At 40.3% G+C, this 18,882-nt stretch overlaps 1 protein-coding gene across 2 annotated transcripts in view; it reads left to right on the top strand.

Annotated features, from left to right (window-relative positions):
- Nucleotides 1-18,882, top strand: part of tdrd1 (tudor domain containing 1) — a 94,396-nt gene that overhangs the window by 50,861 nt on the left and 24,653 nt on the right. For both annotated transcript variants that reach the window (XM_072557371.1, XM_072557370.1), the window contains exons 14-17: nucleotides 6,230-6,400; nucleotides 8,660-8,914; nucleotides 10,308-10,427; nucleotides 15,763-15,876. In XM_072557371.1, coding sequence (XP_072413472.1) covers nucleotides 6,230-6,400; nucleotides 8,660-8,914; nucleotides 10,308-10,427; nucleotides 15,763-15,876 — 660 coding nt within the window. The remainder of the gene's footprint in view (nucleotides 1-6,229; nucleotides 6,401-8,659; nucleotides 8,915-10,307; nucleotides 10,428-15,762; nucleotides 15,877-18,882) is intronic.

Genomic DNA, 18,882 nt, shown 5'->3' with positions numbered 1-18,882 from the left:
GCCTTACTAAAATCCATGTACACTACATCCACTGCTCTACCCTCATCCACATGCTTGGTCACCTCCTCGAAGAATTCAATAAGACTTGTAAGGCAAGACCTACCCTTCACAAATCCGTGCTGGCTGTCCCTAATCAAGCAGTGTCTTTCCAGATACTCGTAAATCCTATCCCTCAGTACCCTTTCCATTACTTTGCCTACCACCAAAGAAAGACTAACTGGCCTGTAATTCCCGGGGTTATCCCTATTCCATTTTTTGAACAGGGGCACAACATTCGCTACTCTCCAGTCCCCTGGTACCACCCCAGTTGCCAGTGAAGACGAGAAGATCATTGCCAACGGTACTGCAATTTCCTCTCTTGCTTCCCACATAATCCTCGGATATATCCCGTCAGGCCCGGGGGACTTGTCTATCCTCAAGTTTTTCAAAATGTCCAACACATCTTCCTTCCTAACAGGTATCTCTTCTAGCTTATCAGTCCGTTTCACACTCTCCTCTTCAACAATACGGTCCCTCTCGTTCGTAAATACTGAAGAGAAGTACTTGTTCAAGACCTCTCCTATCTCTTCCGACTCAATACACAGTCTCCCACCACTGTCCTTGATCGGACCTACCATCGTTCTCGTCATTCTCAGGTTTCTCACATACGCATAGAATGCCTTGGGGTTATCCTTGATCCTATCCGCCAGGGATTTTTCATGACCTCTCTTAGCTCTCCTAATCCCTTTCTTCAGGTCCCTTCTGGCTATCCTGTATCCCTCCACTGCTCTGTCTGAACCTTGTTTCCTCAACCTTATGTAAGCCTCCTTCTTCCTCTTTACTAGACATTCAACCTCCCTCGTCAACCAAGGCTCCCTCACACGACCATTTCTTTCCTGCCTGATAGGTACATACATATCAAGGACACGTCGTATCTGCTCCTTGAAAAAGTCCCACATTTCCACCACAGCCTATGCTCCCAACGTATGCTCCTCAAATCCTGTCTTACAGCATCGTAATTTCCCTTGCCCCAATTGTAAAAACTTCCTTGTTGTGCGCACCTATCTCTCTCCATAACCAAGGTGAAAGTCACAGAATTGTGGTCGCCATCACCAAAAGGTTCACCCACTAACAAGCCCACCACTTGTCCCGGTTCATTACCGAGTACCAAATCCAATATGGCCTCCCCTCTGGTTGGACAATCTACATACTGCGTTAGAAAAGCTTCCTGGAGACACTGTACAAACACCGCCCCATCCAATCTACTTGATCTAAAGAGCTTCCAATCTATATTTGGGAAGTTGAAGTCGCCCATGACTACGACCCTGTGGCTTCTGCACCTTTCCAAAATCTGTTTCCCAATCTGTTTCTCCACATCTCTGCTGCTATTGGGGGGCCTATAATAAACACCCAACAAGGTGACTGCACCTTTCCTATTTCTGACTTCAGCCCATACTACCTCCAGAGGCAGATCCCCCTCAAACTTCCTTTCTGCAGCCGTTATACCATTTCTAATTAGCAATGCCACCCCCCCTCCTTTTTTACCACCCTCCCTAATCTTACTGAAACATCTGTAACCAGGAACCTCCAACAGCCATTCCTGTCCCTCATCTATCCATGTTTCCGTGATGGCCACAACATCGTAGTCCCAGGTACCGATCCACGCCTTAAGTTCACCCACCTTATTTCTGATACTCCTTGCATTGAAGTATACGCACTTGAGCCCATCTCCGTGTCCGCAAGTAGTCCCTGTCAGTGCTACCTTCTCCACAGCCTCCCTACAGTCTTGAACATCCTGACACACAGCTAGCTTACTTGCTGGACTACAAGTCCGGATCCCATCCCCCTGCCAAATTAGTTTAAACCCCCCCGAAGAGTGCTAGCAAACCTACCCCCCAGGATATTGGTGCCCTTCTGGTTCAGGTGCAACCCGTCCTGTCTATTCTTAGACTACAGTCACCTTTCTTGGTCAGACCAACAATATATTTTTGTGATTGCTGACATAAGATGCCTTTGTTAACTTTAGGGAAGGTCTGCTACCATTAGCAATTGTTGGTTTTAAGCATTTATTTTAAGATCTTGCTTGAGATGTTTATCCATAGAGAGAGAAATAGTTAATATTTTGAGTCTAATATAACTCCTCTTTGGAACTGTTGTGAAACATTAACTCTCTGTCTCTCTCCATAGACTGCTGCCAGATCTTCCGAGTTAATTCAGCACTTTTGTTATCATATCTCTAATATGCACAGAACTTAATTTTCACTTAAGATGTTTATGTTCTGCTGAGGTTGCAGCTCAGGAAAAGAAGAAATTTGGATCTTAGCCAGAACAATCGAAAACCCATCTCACTGTCCCATCCTCTTGTTTGCTTTCCTGCTTTTCACATTAGATCATCCAATTTAGTTTTCCTGAATTCAGTTCAAAAAAGGCCTAATTGAAATGTAAACAAGTTTGCTTCTTGCTGGATAAAAACAATTGCAAAATAAGTTTTAAACTAACATAGACAACTGTTACACTTTTTTCCCCCCAAAACTCATTAATAAGTATAATGCTGAAGAGGCCATAACATAGATCACTAGCGTACATAAAAGAATGGATATGGTCTGTCAATGCATTTGTCTCTCAATGCATTTGTCTTTGTCTTGTACGAGATGGCAAAGTATTTTGTCATCCAACAGTATTTCATTCCGGTACCACTCTGTACTTCCATCACCTTTGCAATTAGAGCAATGACTTGATCATGATGCCTAATTATTCTAATCATGACCTCTTCTCAACTGGCATTTAATCTAGTGTCTGAAGTCTCTTGTCAACTAGAGGGTGATGTCAGGAATGAGGTATTGATAAATCCAAAGTTAATTAGTTCAGTGATGTGATCCCCAAAATGGTAATGGTAACCTCATGGTCTGATTCATATTTTGGTTTTGTCTAAATTTATTGGTTCTTTATGCTTCTTATTGACCTTTGTTATTCTTGCATTGACCTGCACTTGTATTGCAGTTAATTGTGCGTTTTCACCTCCCTTTCAAGCGTCCTTTTCATTAAATGTAAACTCTTTTCCTCCTGCCAATGTGGATCGCATCATGTATTCAAGCATTCTTGTATCTTCCACTTGTCTGGTACTTCTGCCAGCGTGTCATCTTACTGTTTTACAGTTCTTGATGTTTACCATATCTATTCTTTTATGTACGCTAGTGATCTATGTTATGTCCTCTTCAGCATTATACTTATAAATGAGTTTTGGCAGAAAAAAAGTGCAACAGTTAAAAACTTGTTTTGCAATTGTTTTTATCCAGCAAGAAGCAAACTTGTTTACATTTCAATTAGGCCTTTTTTGCACTGAATTCAGGAAAACTAAATTTGATCTCGATTTAGCATTTATCAAAATAAGACTGCATAGATATTGTCCTGGTTAAAGGAATGTACCAAAATTTGTAAAAGTTTGAATTCAAGTTAATCAGTGGAATAAAATTCTACAGGATGAAATAAAAATTCTCAATTATGAGAAGATATTGCCATAATTTATTGTTAAGCATAAGGCTATAGTATTAGGAGGTAACATTTTAAAAAAAGGTTTGGGAATACAATCAGAATTTGGAAACCTAAGCATAATTTTTTCATATTAAATGCAATGAAGTTGTAAAATGTTATTAGATTAGATTCCCTACAGTGTGGAAACAGACCCTTCGGCCCAACAAGTCCACACCAACCCTCCGAAGAGCAACCCACCTAGACCCAATCCCCTACATTTACCCCTGACTAATGCACCTAACACTACGGGCAATTTAGCATGGCCAATTTACCTGACCTGCACGTCTTTGGACTGTGGGAGGAAACCGGAGCACCCGGAGGAAACCCATGCAGACACAGCGAGAATGTGCAAACTCTACACCGACAGTTGCCCGAGGTGGGATTGAACCCAGGTCCCTGGCGCTGTGAGGCAGCAATGCTAATCTCACCCCTATACTGAAAGCATTTTAAACAACTGATGTCAACAAGTTGTAGAGACAGCTAGATGTAGTTAGAGGGTTCTGATGAGAATCAGATTGCTATTTAAGGAGCACACAATTTAATGAGTAGTTGTGGCGAGTGATGCATAAATTTATCCCTCTGGCACAGGTAAGAAGCGGTAAAATTAAGGAACCTTGGATGATGAGAACAGGAACTTCTTGTCAAAAGGAAGAAGGCAGCTGATGTAAGGTGGAGGAAGCTAGCATCTAGCACAGCTTTAGATGATTACAGGCTTGTTAGCAAGGAGCTTAGGAATGGACTGAGGAGAGCCAGGAGGGGGCACTAAAAAGACTTGGCGAGAAGGAGTAGGGAGAACCCAAAGGCATTTTACTCATACGTGAGAAATAAGAGAATGATCAGGGAGAAGGTAGGGCTGATCAGGGATAGCAGAGGGAACTTGTGCGTGGAGTCTGAGCAGGTAGGGGAAGCTCTAAATGAGTTTTTTGCTTCGGTTTTCACCAAGGAAAGGGAATTTGTTGTAACTGAAAACTTGGAGGAGCTGGGATGCAGTCGTGACCAGATCAAGATTGATGAAGTTGATGTGCTAGAAATTTTGCAAAACGTCAAGATTGATAAGTCCCCAGGGCCAGACCAGATTTATCCTAGGCTGCTGTGGGAAGTGCGAAAGGTTGCTAAGCCACTGGCGAGGATATTTGCCTCCTCGCTCTCCACGGGAATCGTACCGGAGGATTGGAAGAAGGCCAATGTTGTTCCTCTTTTCAAGAAGGCTAATAGGGAAATCCCTGGCAATTATAGACCAGTCAGTCTTAGGTCTGTGGTCAGCAATGTTTTGGAAAGAATTCTGAGGGATAGCATTTATGACTATTTGGCAAAGCATAATGTGATTAAAGGCAGTCAGCATGGCTTTGTGAGGGGCAGGTCATGCCTCACAAATTTTATTGAGTTCTTTGAGGAGGTGTCAAGACTGGTCGACGACGGTCGAGCAGTGGATGTGGTGTATATGGACTTCAGCAAGGCATTTGATAGGGTTCCCCATGATAGGCTCTTTCACAAAGTCAGGAAGTATGGGAAATAGGGAGAATTGGCTATCTGGATTCAGAATTGGCTGGCTGACAGAGGCAGAGCATGGTTGTAAATGGAAAGTATTCTGCCTGGAGGACAGTGTTGAATGGTGTCTCGCAGGGCTCTGTTTGTTGGCCTCTGCTCTTTGTAGTCTCAATAAATGACTTGGATGAGGAGGTTGTGGGGTGGGTTAGTAAATTTGCAGATGGAACAAAGGTTGGAGGTGTCGTCGATAGTATCGAGGGCTATTGCAGGCTGCAGCACAACATAGGCAGGATGCACAGCTGGGCTGAGAAATGGCAGATGGAGTTCAACCTGGATAAATGCGACGTGATCATTTTGAAAGGTCGAACTTGAATGCTGAATATAGGATTAAAGACAGGATTCTTGGCAGTTGGGAGGAACAGAGGAATCTGAATGTGCAAGTACATAGATCCCTCAAAGTTGCCACCCAAGTGGATAGGGTTGTTAAGAAAGCATATGGTGTTTTGGCTTTCATTAACAGTGGGATCGAGTTTAAGAGCCACGAGGTTTTGCTGCAGCTCTACAAGTCCCTGGTGAGACCACACTTGGAATATTGTGTCCAGTTCTGGTCGCCCTACTATAGAAAAGACAGAAGCTTTGGAGAGGGTGCAAAGAAGGTTTACCAGGATGCTGCCTGGACTGGAGGGCTTGCCTTTTGAAGAAAGGTTGAATAAGCTTGGACTTTTCTCTCTGGAGAGCAAGAGGAAGAGACGAGACCTGATCGAGGTGTACAAAATAATGAGAGAAATAGATAGAGTTAATAGCCAGAGACCTTTCCCCAGGGCAGCATTGACTGATATGAGAAGTCATAATTTTAAGATATTTGGAGGAAGGTATAAAGGAGACGTAAGAGGTTGGTTCTTTACGCGGAGAGTTGTGAATGCATGGAATGCGTTGCCAGCTGTGGTGGTGGAAGAAGAGTCACTGGGGGCATTTAAGCGACTGCTGGACATGCACATGGATAGCAGTGAGTTGAGGGGTATGTAGGTGAGGTTACTATATTTTACATTAGGATTAAATCTCAGCACAACATCGTGGGCCAAAGGGCCAGTGCTGTACTTTTCTATGTTCTCTATGTTGTATGCTTGAGTTGAGATCATCAAAATAGATGTGTGTTTGGCCAAATAGCTTTTTGCTGTTGCTAATGTTACTAAAGTCCACACAAATCTCACATCATTTTGGTTTCTTCCAGAAGATGACCAGTGGTACAGGGCTGCTGTCATAGTACATCTTCCTGATGATACTGTCATGGTGGGATACGTAGATTTTGGAAATATTGAGAAACTCCATTTAAGTCAGCTCCGTCCAGCCCAAGAAGAGTTGTTGGAATTGCCAAGTCAGGCATTGAAGTGTGCTTTGGCAGGTGAGTTTACATTTGGACTGTCAGAGAGCTCCCAAAATCATTGGTTTTCATCTCCATTATCTTCAGTGCCTGATACAGGAGATATGTTGAAGGAAATAGTCACACATCGCATCCATTAGTAATATTCACGTTGGGAAAGGAGTATGAAGATTTTAGCTGTCTTATTTTTCTTATAAACTAATATGCTTATAAACTGTACCATTTCAAGTGCTCACCTAAATACTTCCAAAATATTTTGAGGATTCCTATCTATACCATTCTTTTTAGACAGTTAATTCCACATGCTACAGTCTGGGTTTAAAAAAAAATCGTCTAATGAATATGGGGGGTTTGGTTACTAAGTTTATGGATAGCATCAATGAAGAAGGTTATTTATCCAAGAATACAACAGGATTTAGCTTAACTGGGCTAGTGGATGAGGAATTGCAGATGGAGTTCATTTTAGATAAATGAGGGGTGTGCCTTTTGGTAAGACAAACTAAGGCAGGACAGCTAATGGTAAGGCCCTGGGGACTGTTGTTGAACAGAGACAGAGGAGTGTAGGTACATAGTTCCTTGGAAGTGGTATCACACTTTCAAGTGATGGTGAAGATTATGTTTGGCACACTTGTCCTCCTCCCTCAGAGCACTGAGTACAGAAGTTGGGATGTCATGTTATGGCTGTACAAGACCTTGGTAAGACACTTGGGGTACTGTGTACACTTCTGGTCACACAGCTATAGGGTGGATGTTATTAAACTAGGAAGGGTACAATAAAGATTTACAAGGATGTTGCCAGGACTGGAGCATTTGAGTTATAAGGACAGGTTGGATAGCCTGGGTTTTTTCTCCCTAGAGTGTAGGAGGCTGAGGTGTAACTTTATAGAGGTTTATAAAATCATGAGGGGCGTAGATAAGCAGGATCTCTTCCCCAGGGTTGCGGAGTCCAAAACTAGTGAGCGTAGGTTTAAGATGAGAGGAGAAAGATTTAAAGAAATAAAAAGTCCAGCTTGACAGATCAAAGAAATAAGTTCAGAACAGCAGCCCTTCCCACCCAGTCCAAGCTGGTGCCTAACCTTCAGTTCACACTGCTTTGGCATCACCTTAAGGCTGCAAGTCCATTCTGAAGCCTCGCTGGGCTAAAGGAGTGCCACAGGCTGCTGAAGTGCCATGTGCCACTTATAGACCACCACGTCAGGTCCACATTGAGGCCAAGAGTCTGTCTGTGCTGAGGCTGGGAGTTCAGGGCATCCCCAAGAAGAAAAATGAGAGAAAAGAAATCTGAGGAAAAAAAGAGGGGGGGAAAAAAGAAAAGCAGGGGTCTTGAGCAACCATTTCACAAAGGGTGGTGCATATATGAAGCGAGGTGTCAGAGGGACTAGTAGAGGTGAGTGCAATTACGACATTTAAAAGACATTTGGACAGGTATGTGAATAGGAAAGGCTTAGAGGGATGACGGCCAAAATCAGGCAAATGGGACTAGTTTTGTTTGGCAAACGTGGTTGACCTAGATGACTTGGGCGAAAGGTTCTGTTTGCATGCTGTATCACTCTGACTCTGGAGGTGAAAAACTGCTCAATAGCTGTTGCTTGTTTTGTTGACCATGCTAGATTTGTTCTGAAAAACAGGATGCAATCAAATTTTATTTAATTCTTATATATGAGGTGTTCTGTTTCTAAACTTGAAAACAGGATGGGGGAATATACCTACTTTGAGTAACAAATAACTGCCTGTCCTGATGCTTTTGATGTGGAAAAAAAATTAATTAAATCTGCATAACATTTGCTCGAAAGTTAATTTTGCCTTGAGTAAAGATCTTTTGTTTCATTTGCTGAGCAATCATTAAGCTTTCTAAGTCGATGTTTTTTGGTTAGCCTTGTTTCTAATTTGGAGATATTTTAATGATCAGCTGTGCTCGTCCACAACAATTCACAGTAATATTATAGCTTGACTTTGTCTATGCATTCTTCCCTGATAAAAAGTGTCTGACATCCTGTTGCCGGCTTTTCCGGATGAAGATCTGTGAATGTTTGCATGCTTAAACATTTGTCAAAAGTCACATGACACCTGGTTATGGTCCAAGCTCTTCACCTGATGAAGGAGTAGCATTCTGAAAGCTTGTGATTTCAAATCAACCTTTTGGACTATAATGTGGTGTTGTGTGATTTTTACTTTGTCAACCCCAGTCCAAAACTGGCACCTCCCCAGCATAAGTAATTTGTCAGCATGGCAGTAATCTTAATTTGTCAGGCAGTATTACATTTTAGCCTCTTCCTATAGGTGTGAAACCTGTATCTGATACTTGGTCTTTGAATGCAGTAGTGAGGATGAAAAGCCTGGTGATGAATAAGCTTCTGAAGTCCAGAACTGTTCAGAAGAAGGACAACATACTCTTTGTGGAACTGAAAGATGAGACTGAAAATTCAGCAATCAGTATCAATGAAAAGTTAACTGCTGAAGGATTGGCAGTTAAAATAGTGGAAGAACAAATAATTTCTAACTTGGAAAGCAGCAAAACTGCAGCATATGTGGGGCGTAAGTCTTATTTTTGTGTGTGGAATTTGTTCTTGGCTTTATCTTTTCTGATAAATCTTGTTAGGCATGCTGTTCATGTTTAGACAATTGTTGTCTTTGCATTTTTGTGACAGTGCAATTTGTTTATTCAAATTTTGTTCTTTAAAAAAGGTTACATTTTACTATTTGTTTCGATAGTAGCCATAACTCTGCAGTTACTAATTGATCTACTAATGTGTCTATATACAGCATTTCAACAAGGATGTGCACAATTTTAACAGCATTGTGAAAATATAAGAATTATCAAGCAGACTTTGCAAAGAGTAAATGTATCAAGTTTAATAAGCCACTTAATGAGTATGAGGCCTTGTGATTTTTTTGTGTGACAATGTTGTGTTATCATCACTTTAATGATCTTGGCATTAATTGGAAAATATGAGGTTAGCAGAAAGGTTTCTACACGATCAGTTTTGCTCCGGCCCTTTGCTCTTGCATTCAGTGTGTAACCATCCTTTCATCTGTGAGAATATCCTGTAGTCAGAATATATAGTTGTAAATGAAATCTTGTGAATCCGATCAAATGGGAGCAGTAGGTTATGCTGTGTTGGTATGGAATCCGTCTAAGAGCTCTCTTGCAAGTTCTTAAGTATTTATTCTTGTGTATGGGATGCTAGTATTCTTGACCCTGAGTCAGACAGCTTAGAGAAAATTGAGCGCACTGTAGACTGACCCTCCAGTCCTGAGGAAGTGCGTGTTGGCGATCTCCTCTTTCAGGTGAGGTGTTGAACAAAGTCCCTTGCCGCCTCTGGTGAACAAAGAAGTTTCTTGGACACTGTATGAAGAAAAGTAATGAAGTTCTGTCAGATGTCCTGGCTAAAATTCATCCTTTAAGTAATATGACAGATTTCTGTTTTGGCGGAGTTTGGTATATAAAAATAGACTGTCACATTTCCCATGTTGCAACAATGACTCCATTACATAGCACTTCATTATCTTCAAAGCACTTTCAAATGGCTTGACGGTTGGAAAGTTGCTATAAAAATGTATTTATGTAAGACATTTCAAACAAAAAAAAACACAGTTTGGAGTAGAATCCAAAGAAATAATTCGGTTCACGGTTACTGATTTTAAAGTTATTTTTCTTAGTCATTTTTTAATTCACTTATAGAGTCATAGAGATGTACAGCATGGAAACAGACCCTTCGATCCAACCCGTCTATGCCGACCAGATATCCCAACCCAATCTAGTCCCACCTGCCAGCACCCGGCCCATATCCCTCCACTTGCAGCATGAAAGAATTTATAATTTACGAAGATTGAGTTTGCCATGAAGATATTCAGTTACCTGATAATCATTTGTTTTGGCTCATTTGTAGTGTTTTTAATATTTGTGTTTGTTTTTTGTTTCCACAAGAAAATGTATATGCGAAGCTTTGGAAGACTATGGAGCTGCCTTTGAACAGCGTTGTGCCTGTTAAGGTGAAAGAAGTGATAAACCCTGGCATCTTATTTGTTCACATTATTGGATCTCCAGGTAATAAAGCATACTGTAACTGACAGCTGCTTAACATATTTATGTTATGCTGCACATTTATCAAATGAGAAGTTGTATGAGAATTTCAGTTTAGAAGCTTCACCCATAAACCTTTCGGTCCCCTGTCGCAAAAAGGAGTTCAGAGCATCTTGCAAAGATCGTTTTTTTTTATTTTGTCTTTTTTGTTTAGAAAAGAAATATATGGGCTGAAATGAGAACATGCTGTTTTAAAATTATTGATTGTAAGGGTGGCTGTATGTTTTGAAAGCAAGTAACTTGACACCCATTGCCAGTGTAATCAATTGCTTGAATGAGGTGCAGGTGACTTGGAGGTGGAAGGGTGTACAGATGCAGCTTTTGTTGGTAAGAAGTTGTTGACTGGTATATGGACATGTGACGTGTTTTTGATGATAGACCTTTCACCTGCCAACAAATGAAGACTGGTTCTTGAATACTCAGCGTGGAGCTGAAAACAAGTTACAGAACGCAAGAGAGAGAAGTGTTCAGTTTTCCCCCTAACTTAGAAATGTTTTTTTTTGTCCATAAAATAGTTGTAAATTGATTACTCAGAGTTTCCATGCGTGAACTGGCCACCTTGAGTCTCGTGCCCACCATTGGAAGCATCTGAAGAAAGATGACCGAAGGGGTGTGTTGGGCAAAAGTGAGTACCGCAGATGTTGGAGATCTTAGGATCTTCTCAACAACAGAATCTGGTAGCAAAGACTATTGAAATGTCTTTCCAAATTTACCCCATTGTCCAGAGCCTACTGTACCCAGCTTGTTTTTGTCTGTGCCTATGAGGCACTTATAAAGGGATTGGAGTTTAATTAGGAGTACATGCTGATGGTTTATAACTGTTCAAGTGGAGTCTAATTACAGCTATCCTGTATTGATCTTTACCCTGCAGAGAAGGCAAAAGTATATTCTATAGCTAGTGAAGAAGACTCAAGGAGGTTTTCTGGAAGTACATGTATCAAGGGTTTAGCAATTCAATATTGAGGTGCATGTAGAAAGGCATGCATTCCATGTTACTAGTAATGATGTTACGACCTGATGCTGAATGATAAACAATTTCATATTATGCCCAGGGAGATTAAGGCACTCAGACAATGCATTTATTGAGATGCGTTGCTCATCAGGGAGCATCCATCACCTAAAAAGGCTTCAAAGCATTAATTCTAATGACGTTTTCACCAATGTCTGATCTTCATGCAGAAAACTAAATGAAATGTCCATGATGGCAATTAAGAGCTGTGAAATTTGAGAGACAAACCTGATAACCTAGACTTGACTAAATCGAATTGGTAATCTCTTGTTAGCTCTCTCAAACTAATTAGATTTGATCTCAATACATTGAACAAAGAATTTCTTCTTACATTTTGTTATGAATAATTATTTCCAAATCTCATGTCATACCTTCTGCAAGTTATTGATATTTAGATTGACTCTCTTTGGGGAGAACTTCTTTAACTTTCCTGATGACCTGCCACAAACTTTTAAAAGGTTGGTGGAAATTCTGGAATAGCGTTTAACTAGAAATTTCTCAGTGTCAAGTGGGTTATTAGATCACAGCAAGTTAGTTGTCAGTTGTATACACAGTTTGATAACTTCCATGAAACTGTCAGAGACGTGTAAGACTATTGATTCTGCTTGTTTCATGCTGCCATTCAGCATGAATTTCTGCCTGTAGGTTAAGGCAATTTACATCATGTCCCTGAATATCTGCACCTATTCCTTTGAAGTCACAGTGAGCGACTCTGGCCTCTGTGAAATTTACCTCTGTTTCCAGTATATGTTCAATAAAGGAGGTTAATATGAAATGGAAAATCTTCCTTTTCACTGCTCTCTTACTGTAATCCTATCATGCAATTGACAAGCATTTTGGACTTTAGGATGATTTTAAAATCGAATTGAGTTCATGATATGGATATTTTAGTCTTTTCGGATCCAATTGTGTTTAGTTTGAGGTAATATGCTCCATTCAGAATATTTGGAAATTGTATTCCATCAAGAATTCATTTCCTGTCAAAAGTGGTGCATATATTTTGTTCTTCAAAGTTAGTCTGACCACCACTTTTTAGTGTGAGTTTAAACGTTTACACTGTTGTTCACATTAATTTGATTTAGAGCCCAAATGAAACTATATTCTTTATATTCACCATTCCAGTAAGAAGGACGTTTGGTTTCACCTTCAGCATTACCTAAGATTTCTTTGTAGTCTTATTTGGATCATGAAATTTCCATCTTAAGTGCCCCACCGAAACTAGAACTAGAGTATGACATTAACAATATAGGCACTTGCAGAGTTCTAATCAATTATGCTGCTTACACAACAAAATAAGAAATCCTGGCAGTTATTTGTTTCCTATGGTGTGAGAATCCAAGCCAATTCAGTATCTGAGCAGCAGGTAGCAAAACAGATGGCTGACTTGCCTTTCTCAGCTATCATCTTGTGTGGAGGAGAAAGCTCGGTGAGTGGCTCAGTGATTAGCACTGCTGCCTCACAACACCAGGGTCCCAGGTTCGATTCCAGCCTCGGGCGACTGTCTGTGTGGAGTTTGCATGTTCTCCCTGTGTCTGCGTGGTTTGCTCCGGTTTCCTCCACAGTCCAAAGATGTGCAGGTTAGGTGAATTGGCCATGCTAAATTGCCCATAGTATTAGGTTCATTAGTCAGAGGAAAATGGGTCTGGGTGGGTTACTCTGCAGAGGGTCGGTATGGAATGGTTGGGCTGAAGGGCTTTTTTCCACACTGTAGGGAATCTAATCTAATTTTAACTTCTTAGTTGTTGGTAAGATTTTGGAGTCCATTATTAAGAATGAGATTGTAGAGCACATGGAAGTGCAGTGTAAAATAGGTTGAGTCAACATGGCTTTGTCAAGAAGAGGTTATACCTGAGAAATCTGTTGGAATTCTTGGAGGAGGTAATGAGCAGGTTGGACAGAGGAGAGTCAGTGTACATGATCTATTTAGATTTCCAAAAGGCTTTTGATAAGGTGCCACACAAGAGGCTACTACATAAGATAAGAACACATGGAGTTAGGGGCATGGTACTGGCACAGATAGAGGATTGGCTGACTGGCAGAAGGCAGCTGGTGACTCGTGGAGTTCCACAGGGGTCAGTTTTGGGACCACAAACGACACTCCATCTGGACAAAGGAACTGAGGGCCTTGTTGCTAAGTCTGCAGATGATACAAAGATAGTTGGTCGGCAGGTAGTATTGAGGAAGCATGGATGCTGCGAGAGGCCTTCGACAGGCTAGGACAGTGGGGAGAAAAGTTGCAGATGGAATGTGTGAAAGTGAGAGTTTATGCACTTTGCTGCAAGATTGACAAAGTATTTTCTCTGGGGTGGGGGAGTCCAGAATTACAGGACATAGCTTTCGGGTGAGTGGGGAAAAATATAAAAAGGTGCTAATGGGCAACTTTTTCACGCAGAGGGTGGTGTGTGTATGGAATGAGCTGCCAGAGGAAGTGGTGGAGGCTGCTACAATTACAACATTTAAAAGGCATCTGGATGGGTATATGAATTGGAAGGGTTTAGAGGGATTTGAGCCAAGTGCTGGCAAATAGTTTAGGTTGGGATATCTGGTTGGCATGGATGAGCTGGACTGAATGGTCTGTGTCCATGCTGTTCATCTCTATGACTGAGTTGTATAATTAATTTCTGTACTTGAGTATGTGCTAACAGAGCCATGGTTTGTAACAGTATTACCAAGCTATTCTTGATGAAAATGTTTGTGTATATGAATTAACCTCTTTAGCATTTATTAACAGGTATGTCTCTAAGATTAAAAAGCCTCCTTGTCACACCAAAAAGCCCATAATTGTCTATTTTCCTTTGCTCATAATTCCAATCCCTAATACTAAGGATCAATCTTTGCTGCTTTACAGCATTTACTCAATTTGAAACTCTACCTAATTTCTCAGAAACCAGAATTTGTCACTGTACAAATGTCATCATCTTATCAGACGAGTACAGTTTAAACACAATTTGAATTGGATTCTGCCATTGTTGTAATGGTACATCATGTTAGCTCCATATCAGAAATATTGTAATCCATTATAAAACATAAATGGTTTCAGGGAAGCTTTTCTATGAAAATATCCTTTTGTATCATTAGTAGACTAAATAAGGATTATTTAAAAGGCTGCCAAATTAATCATTTTAGACCCTTATCACATTGCAACCTTTCCTATGTAATCCAAATTGTGCCTGCTTTGTTTTGAGGCAAAACATAGGGTACAGCAGAGAATCTGAAGTGTACATATTAACTGATAGTTTGTGTAATATTGAGTACCACATTTGTGTTTGAATTTTAAAACAAAGTTTCATGAAGTTGGGGTATAAACTTCCAAGTGCGTAGTTATGTGACTAAGTGTCATGTTGCTTACATTAATTGTTTAGAGTTCAAGGATTTCCCCCACTAAATTAGTAAACATTCCAGCAAATGTTTTCAAGTCATAGAGATGTACAGCACGGAAACAGACCCTTTGGTCCAATTTGTCCATGCCGACCAGATATGCTCTAGTCCTATTTTCTAGCACTTCGCCCGTATCCCTTGAAATCCTTGCTATTCGTATACCTGTCCAGATGCCTTTTAAATGGTGTAATTGTGTCAGCCTCCTCCACCTCCTCTGGCTGCGCATTCCACACACACACACCATCCTGTGTAAAAAAAAAAAAAAGTTGCCCCTTAAGTCCCTTTTGTATCTTTCCCCTGTCACCCGAAACCGATGCCCTCCAGTTCTGGACTCCCCCACCCCAGAGAAAAGACCTCCTGAATTGGGAAACATTGTCAGCCAAGCTTCTTTTGCACCAAATTCAACATATGGGAGCAAAATCATTAAGTTCTAACGATGTGCTTATAATATTTTAAGAATACTGTTGAACTGCTTTTGATCTCTGCATTCTCCAGTTATGCGCTACTGTCCTGCCAAAGCAGTCATTTTACAATGTTCTTTGCATCGGTCACAAACTCAAGTTCAGCCCTCTAAGTAAAAGTGGTTTTCTTTCTTTCTCTGATGTGCAGAATGGAAGCCAAAACTGCATCCACAGTCGCAGTCTTACAAGTCTTTGGGTTCACTATTACATCTGAAATATTTGCTATTAAATATTCAGTCTAGGCTATTGGGTCGTCCAAGTGCTGGTCTTTGCTTTCTCCCCATCTCCACTTATGAACTTACTCATCTTCTGAACTCGACATGCATTTGCATGGTTAATGTTCATTATGTATCATTTGTCTTCCAGAGTTTTAGTTTTAACCTTTTAAATTCAGTCATTTACATTTTCTGAAAGGAACATTTAAACAAAGATTTTTTTTCCCCTTCTGCAGATTTGAAGAAATTGTATTTGCTGAATGCAGAGTTGGCTGAACACTGTGGAGCTCAACCAGACAATTCAACGTTCAGTCCTGAAGTTGGTGATGCTTGTTGTGCAAGACTTGAAGGTAATTTAAACAGATTCTTTAAATTAATATTCAAAAGATCACAGAAGCACCTTTTTGAGATGTTTATTTCAATGATGCATGTAGGTCATTCTACATTTTGTATTTGATCTTAATGTATATTTACTGAATTGATGTGTGAATGTTGATATAGAAATCAAAGGTCATGATTACAGCACTGGCAAAATGACAGCAACTTCTGGCCTCTACATGTGAACAGTTAACTGCAAATATCTGAGTTGCTGTCAGTGATATTCTGTATCTCTGAAGTGTGCACTGTTGCAATCTTTGTAGCTGGGATCATTTCGAAATCATGGACTAGTAGTACATCTCACAAAGATAAAATTAACACCAAAATAAAATGCAGCAGATGCTGGAAATGTGAAATAAAAATGAAAATTACGAGAAATACTCAGCTGGTCAAGTAGTTCACTGGAGACAAGCCGTTCATGTTTCCAGCCTGTGATCTTTCATGATAATGATTAAGGTAAACCTTCAGCCAGGAATAATTGGGCTTTAATGGTAAACTAATCCACATGTACTTTTCAAAATCCATTTTTGTCCCAGAAAAATTGGTAGCCATAAAATCTCAAAAACACTTAACATCAGCAGATTTAATATTTTTGAAGATTTGTTGATTTTTTTGATTCTCCATAAGCCTGTGTATGTATGAACCAATCTGTAATTCACTTTCCACACCATGATTTAAATGCTTTTATATACTGTATTCTTGTGTTACTTTGCATTTAGCTGAACAGCTTGTTTGCTTGATATCCTGTTGCTAGATGCCACAGATACCCTGTAAAAGATGCCCATTGAAATGGATGTTGAGAAAAGGATCTGTACTGTCAAACCCATAAAATCAAAAGAGAAATTTATAAGTTCTAGCAGCATCTGTAGATAGGTTAACATTTTGATTCTGGTAATTCCTCTTTAAAGCTGTCATTTGATCCATTCAATTCAAAGTGCTGTTTCTCTCACCACAGACGGTGCTGGAACTGCTGAGTTTCTCAAGTACTTTGTTCTTTTCTTTCAGATCTCCAGAATCTTTAGTATTTTGTTTTTAGTTTGTGAACAACTATTTGTTTTTGAGGCCTCTGTTGAGCATTTTTGCTTCACTGCTAACCCCAAATTCCCGGCCATTATTTTATCAAATGGTCAGTCAACAACCTATTCCTTTTGCTACTTGTCATTTGCACAGCTTCAGTAATTACATTGTACTGAAGAGACACATGAGAGGAGGAGTTTTTCCGGTTGTTACAGTTGTTGGCAGCTCAACAGTTAGAAAAGTGTCATCATTGTGAGAATTATAATTGGTATGTCTGGTTAGAGCTGAGATTCTGAATCAAATTGGAATTGGTAGAAAGAAACTGAAACTTGTCATTCTGTTGCAGCATATAGCATCTTTTTTTTTGGGTGCATTGCTGTATCGTGATGTTAATTTCCAGACAATGTTTTGTGTGCAAAGCTTCCTCTTGTTACTTCTAGATTCCTTTTCTGGTAGTTTGAATCTGTACTCCCTTGTACTGTAACCATGATTTGTTTTGCATGAATTTCTTTATAATAAACTCATTGTTATATTTTATGTAGCTCCAAATATATTTCACATCAAGAATAGGCATGGCTTTAGCATATAATTACATTTTAGTGTAGATGCAGGCCATCTGATCCACCTGATCTTTGCCAGCTTCTATGCTTCATATAATGTTTTCCCACCATGCCCCCACATAACCTCAATTTGCTTATTCCTGATTAATACACCAAACCTCCACTTAAATGTATTCCATGCTGTGTGCTTTAAGTCCACATCGTAGCGAGTTCCATATTCTCGTTTCACATAGTGTATTGAAAAAGTTCCTTCAGTTTCAACAGCCTGATGGCGGGAAATCAATTTTATAAACCTGTACTTTCTCCTAACTGTGGTGTTGAAGTTTACTTTACTGCCTCTTGACTGATTATTATCCATCCTAATTGAGTTTCGCACTCTAGGTTATTTGTCAGAACTTTCTGGAAATGTACATATAAGAAAAGGTTAGGATTCTGTGGTCAACTAACACATTTCTCACACAACAGCACTTTGGCAAGACAGTGGCAGTCATTAGAGGAAGATGAGGAGTGGATGGGTTTCAAGTTCTATTCAGCTACTTTTGTGAAGTGTTTGCCTGTTAAGGAACAACACCTCATCAATCAGACTGCGACTTGAAGGAACAGCACCTCATCTTCCATCTGGGCAACATACAACCTGGAGTTCTCCAATTTCAAATAACCTCTCTTCTACTCGACTCCCTTCCCAGCCCATTCCCCTCCCTTCCATCCCTCTCAACAGCCCTCCCTTCTAGGTACCAATCAAATTCATTCCTCTCATCAACCACCCAGGTCGTACCCTCTAACTGTGTTCACCTATCCGCACCTCACCATCCTGCCCAACTTTAACTGCAGTTCCCCTTACACTACCGCCAGTCCATTCTCATGTTTTACAGGGCAGACTCTCAAAGGCCATTCAACAAAGTGGATTTTCATAGAATCATAAGATCCTTATAATGTGGAAGCGAGGGCAATTTAGCATGGCCAGACCACCTAATTTGCACATTTTTGAACTTTGAGACAAAATCAGAGCACGTGGAGGAAACTATGCACACTCTGGGAGAATGTGCGAATTCCACACACAGTCACCTTGAGGGTGGAATTGAACCTGTGTCCCTGGTCCTGTGCAAATGTTAATAGCATGACACAAGAACTTTCAAAAGTTGATTAGAGTAGATTTCGCAAGTGGGAGGCTTGGGGAGGCGTGATCATGAGAGTTCAGAGTCATTATATGAAAGATAATAAGGCTGGTAAGAGTAGGGAACATCGATGAATAAAGATTGAGGTTCTGGTCAGGAATAAAAAAAGCATCATGTATCAGATTAACAACTGGGATCAAATTAATCTCTTGAACAGTGTAAAGAGTAGGGGATGTTCTTAAGAGGGAAATCAGGAGAGGATATGAGAGTGCCTACAGTGTGGAAG

Source organism: Chiloscyllium punctatum, chromosome 38 (genome assembly GCF_047496795.1).
Source record: "Chiloscyllium punctatum isolate Juve2018m chromosome 38, sChiPun1.3, whole genome shotgun sequence".
In the NCBI taxonomy this organism is placed as follows: Eukaryota; Metazoa; Chordata; class Chondrichthyes; order Orectolobiformes; family Hemiscylliidae; genus Chiloscyllium; species Chiloscyllium punctatum.
Note: the sequence above shows the minus strand (reverse complement) of the source record. Positions and strands in the feature narration are given on the sequence as shown.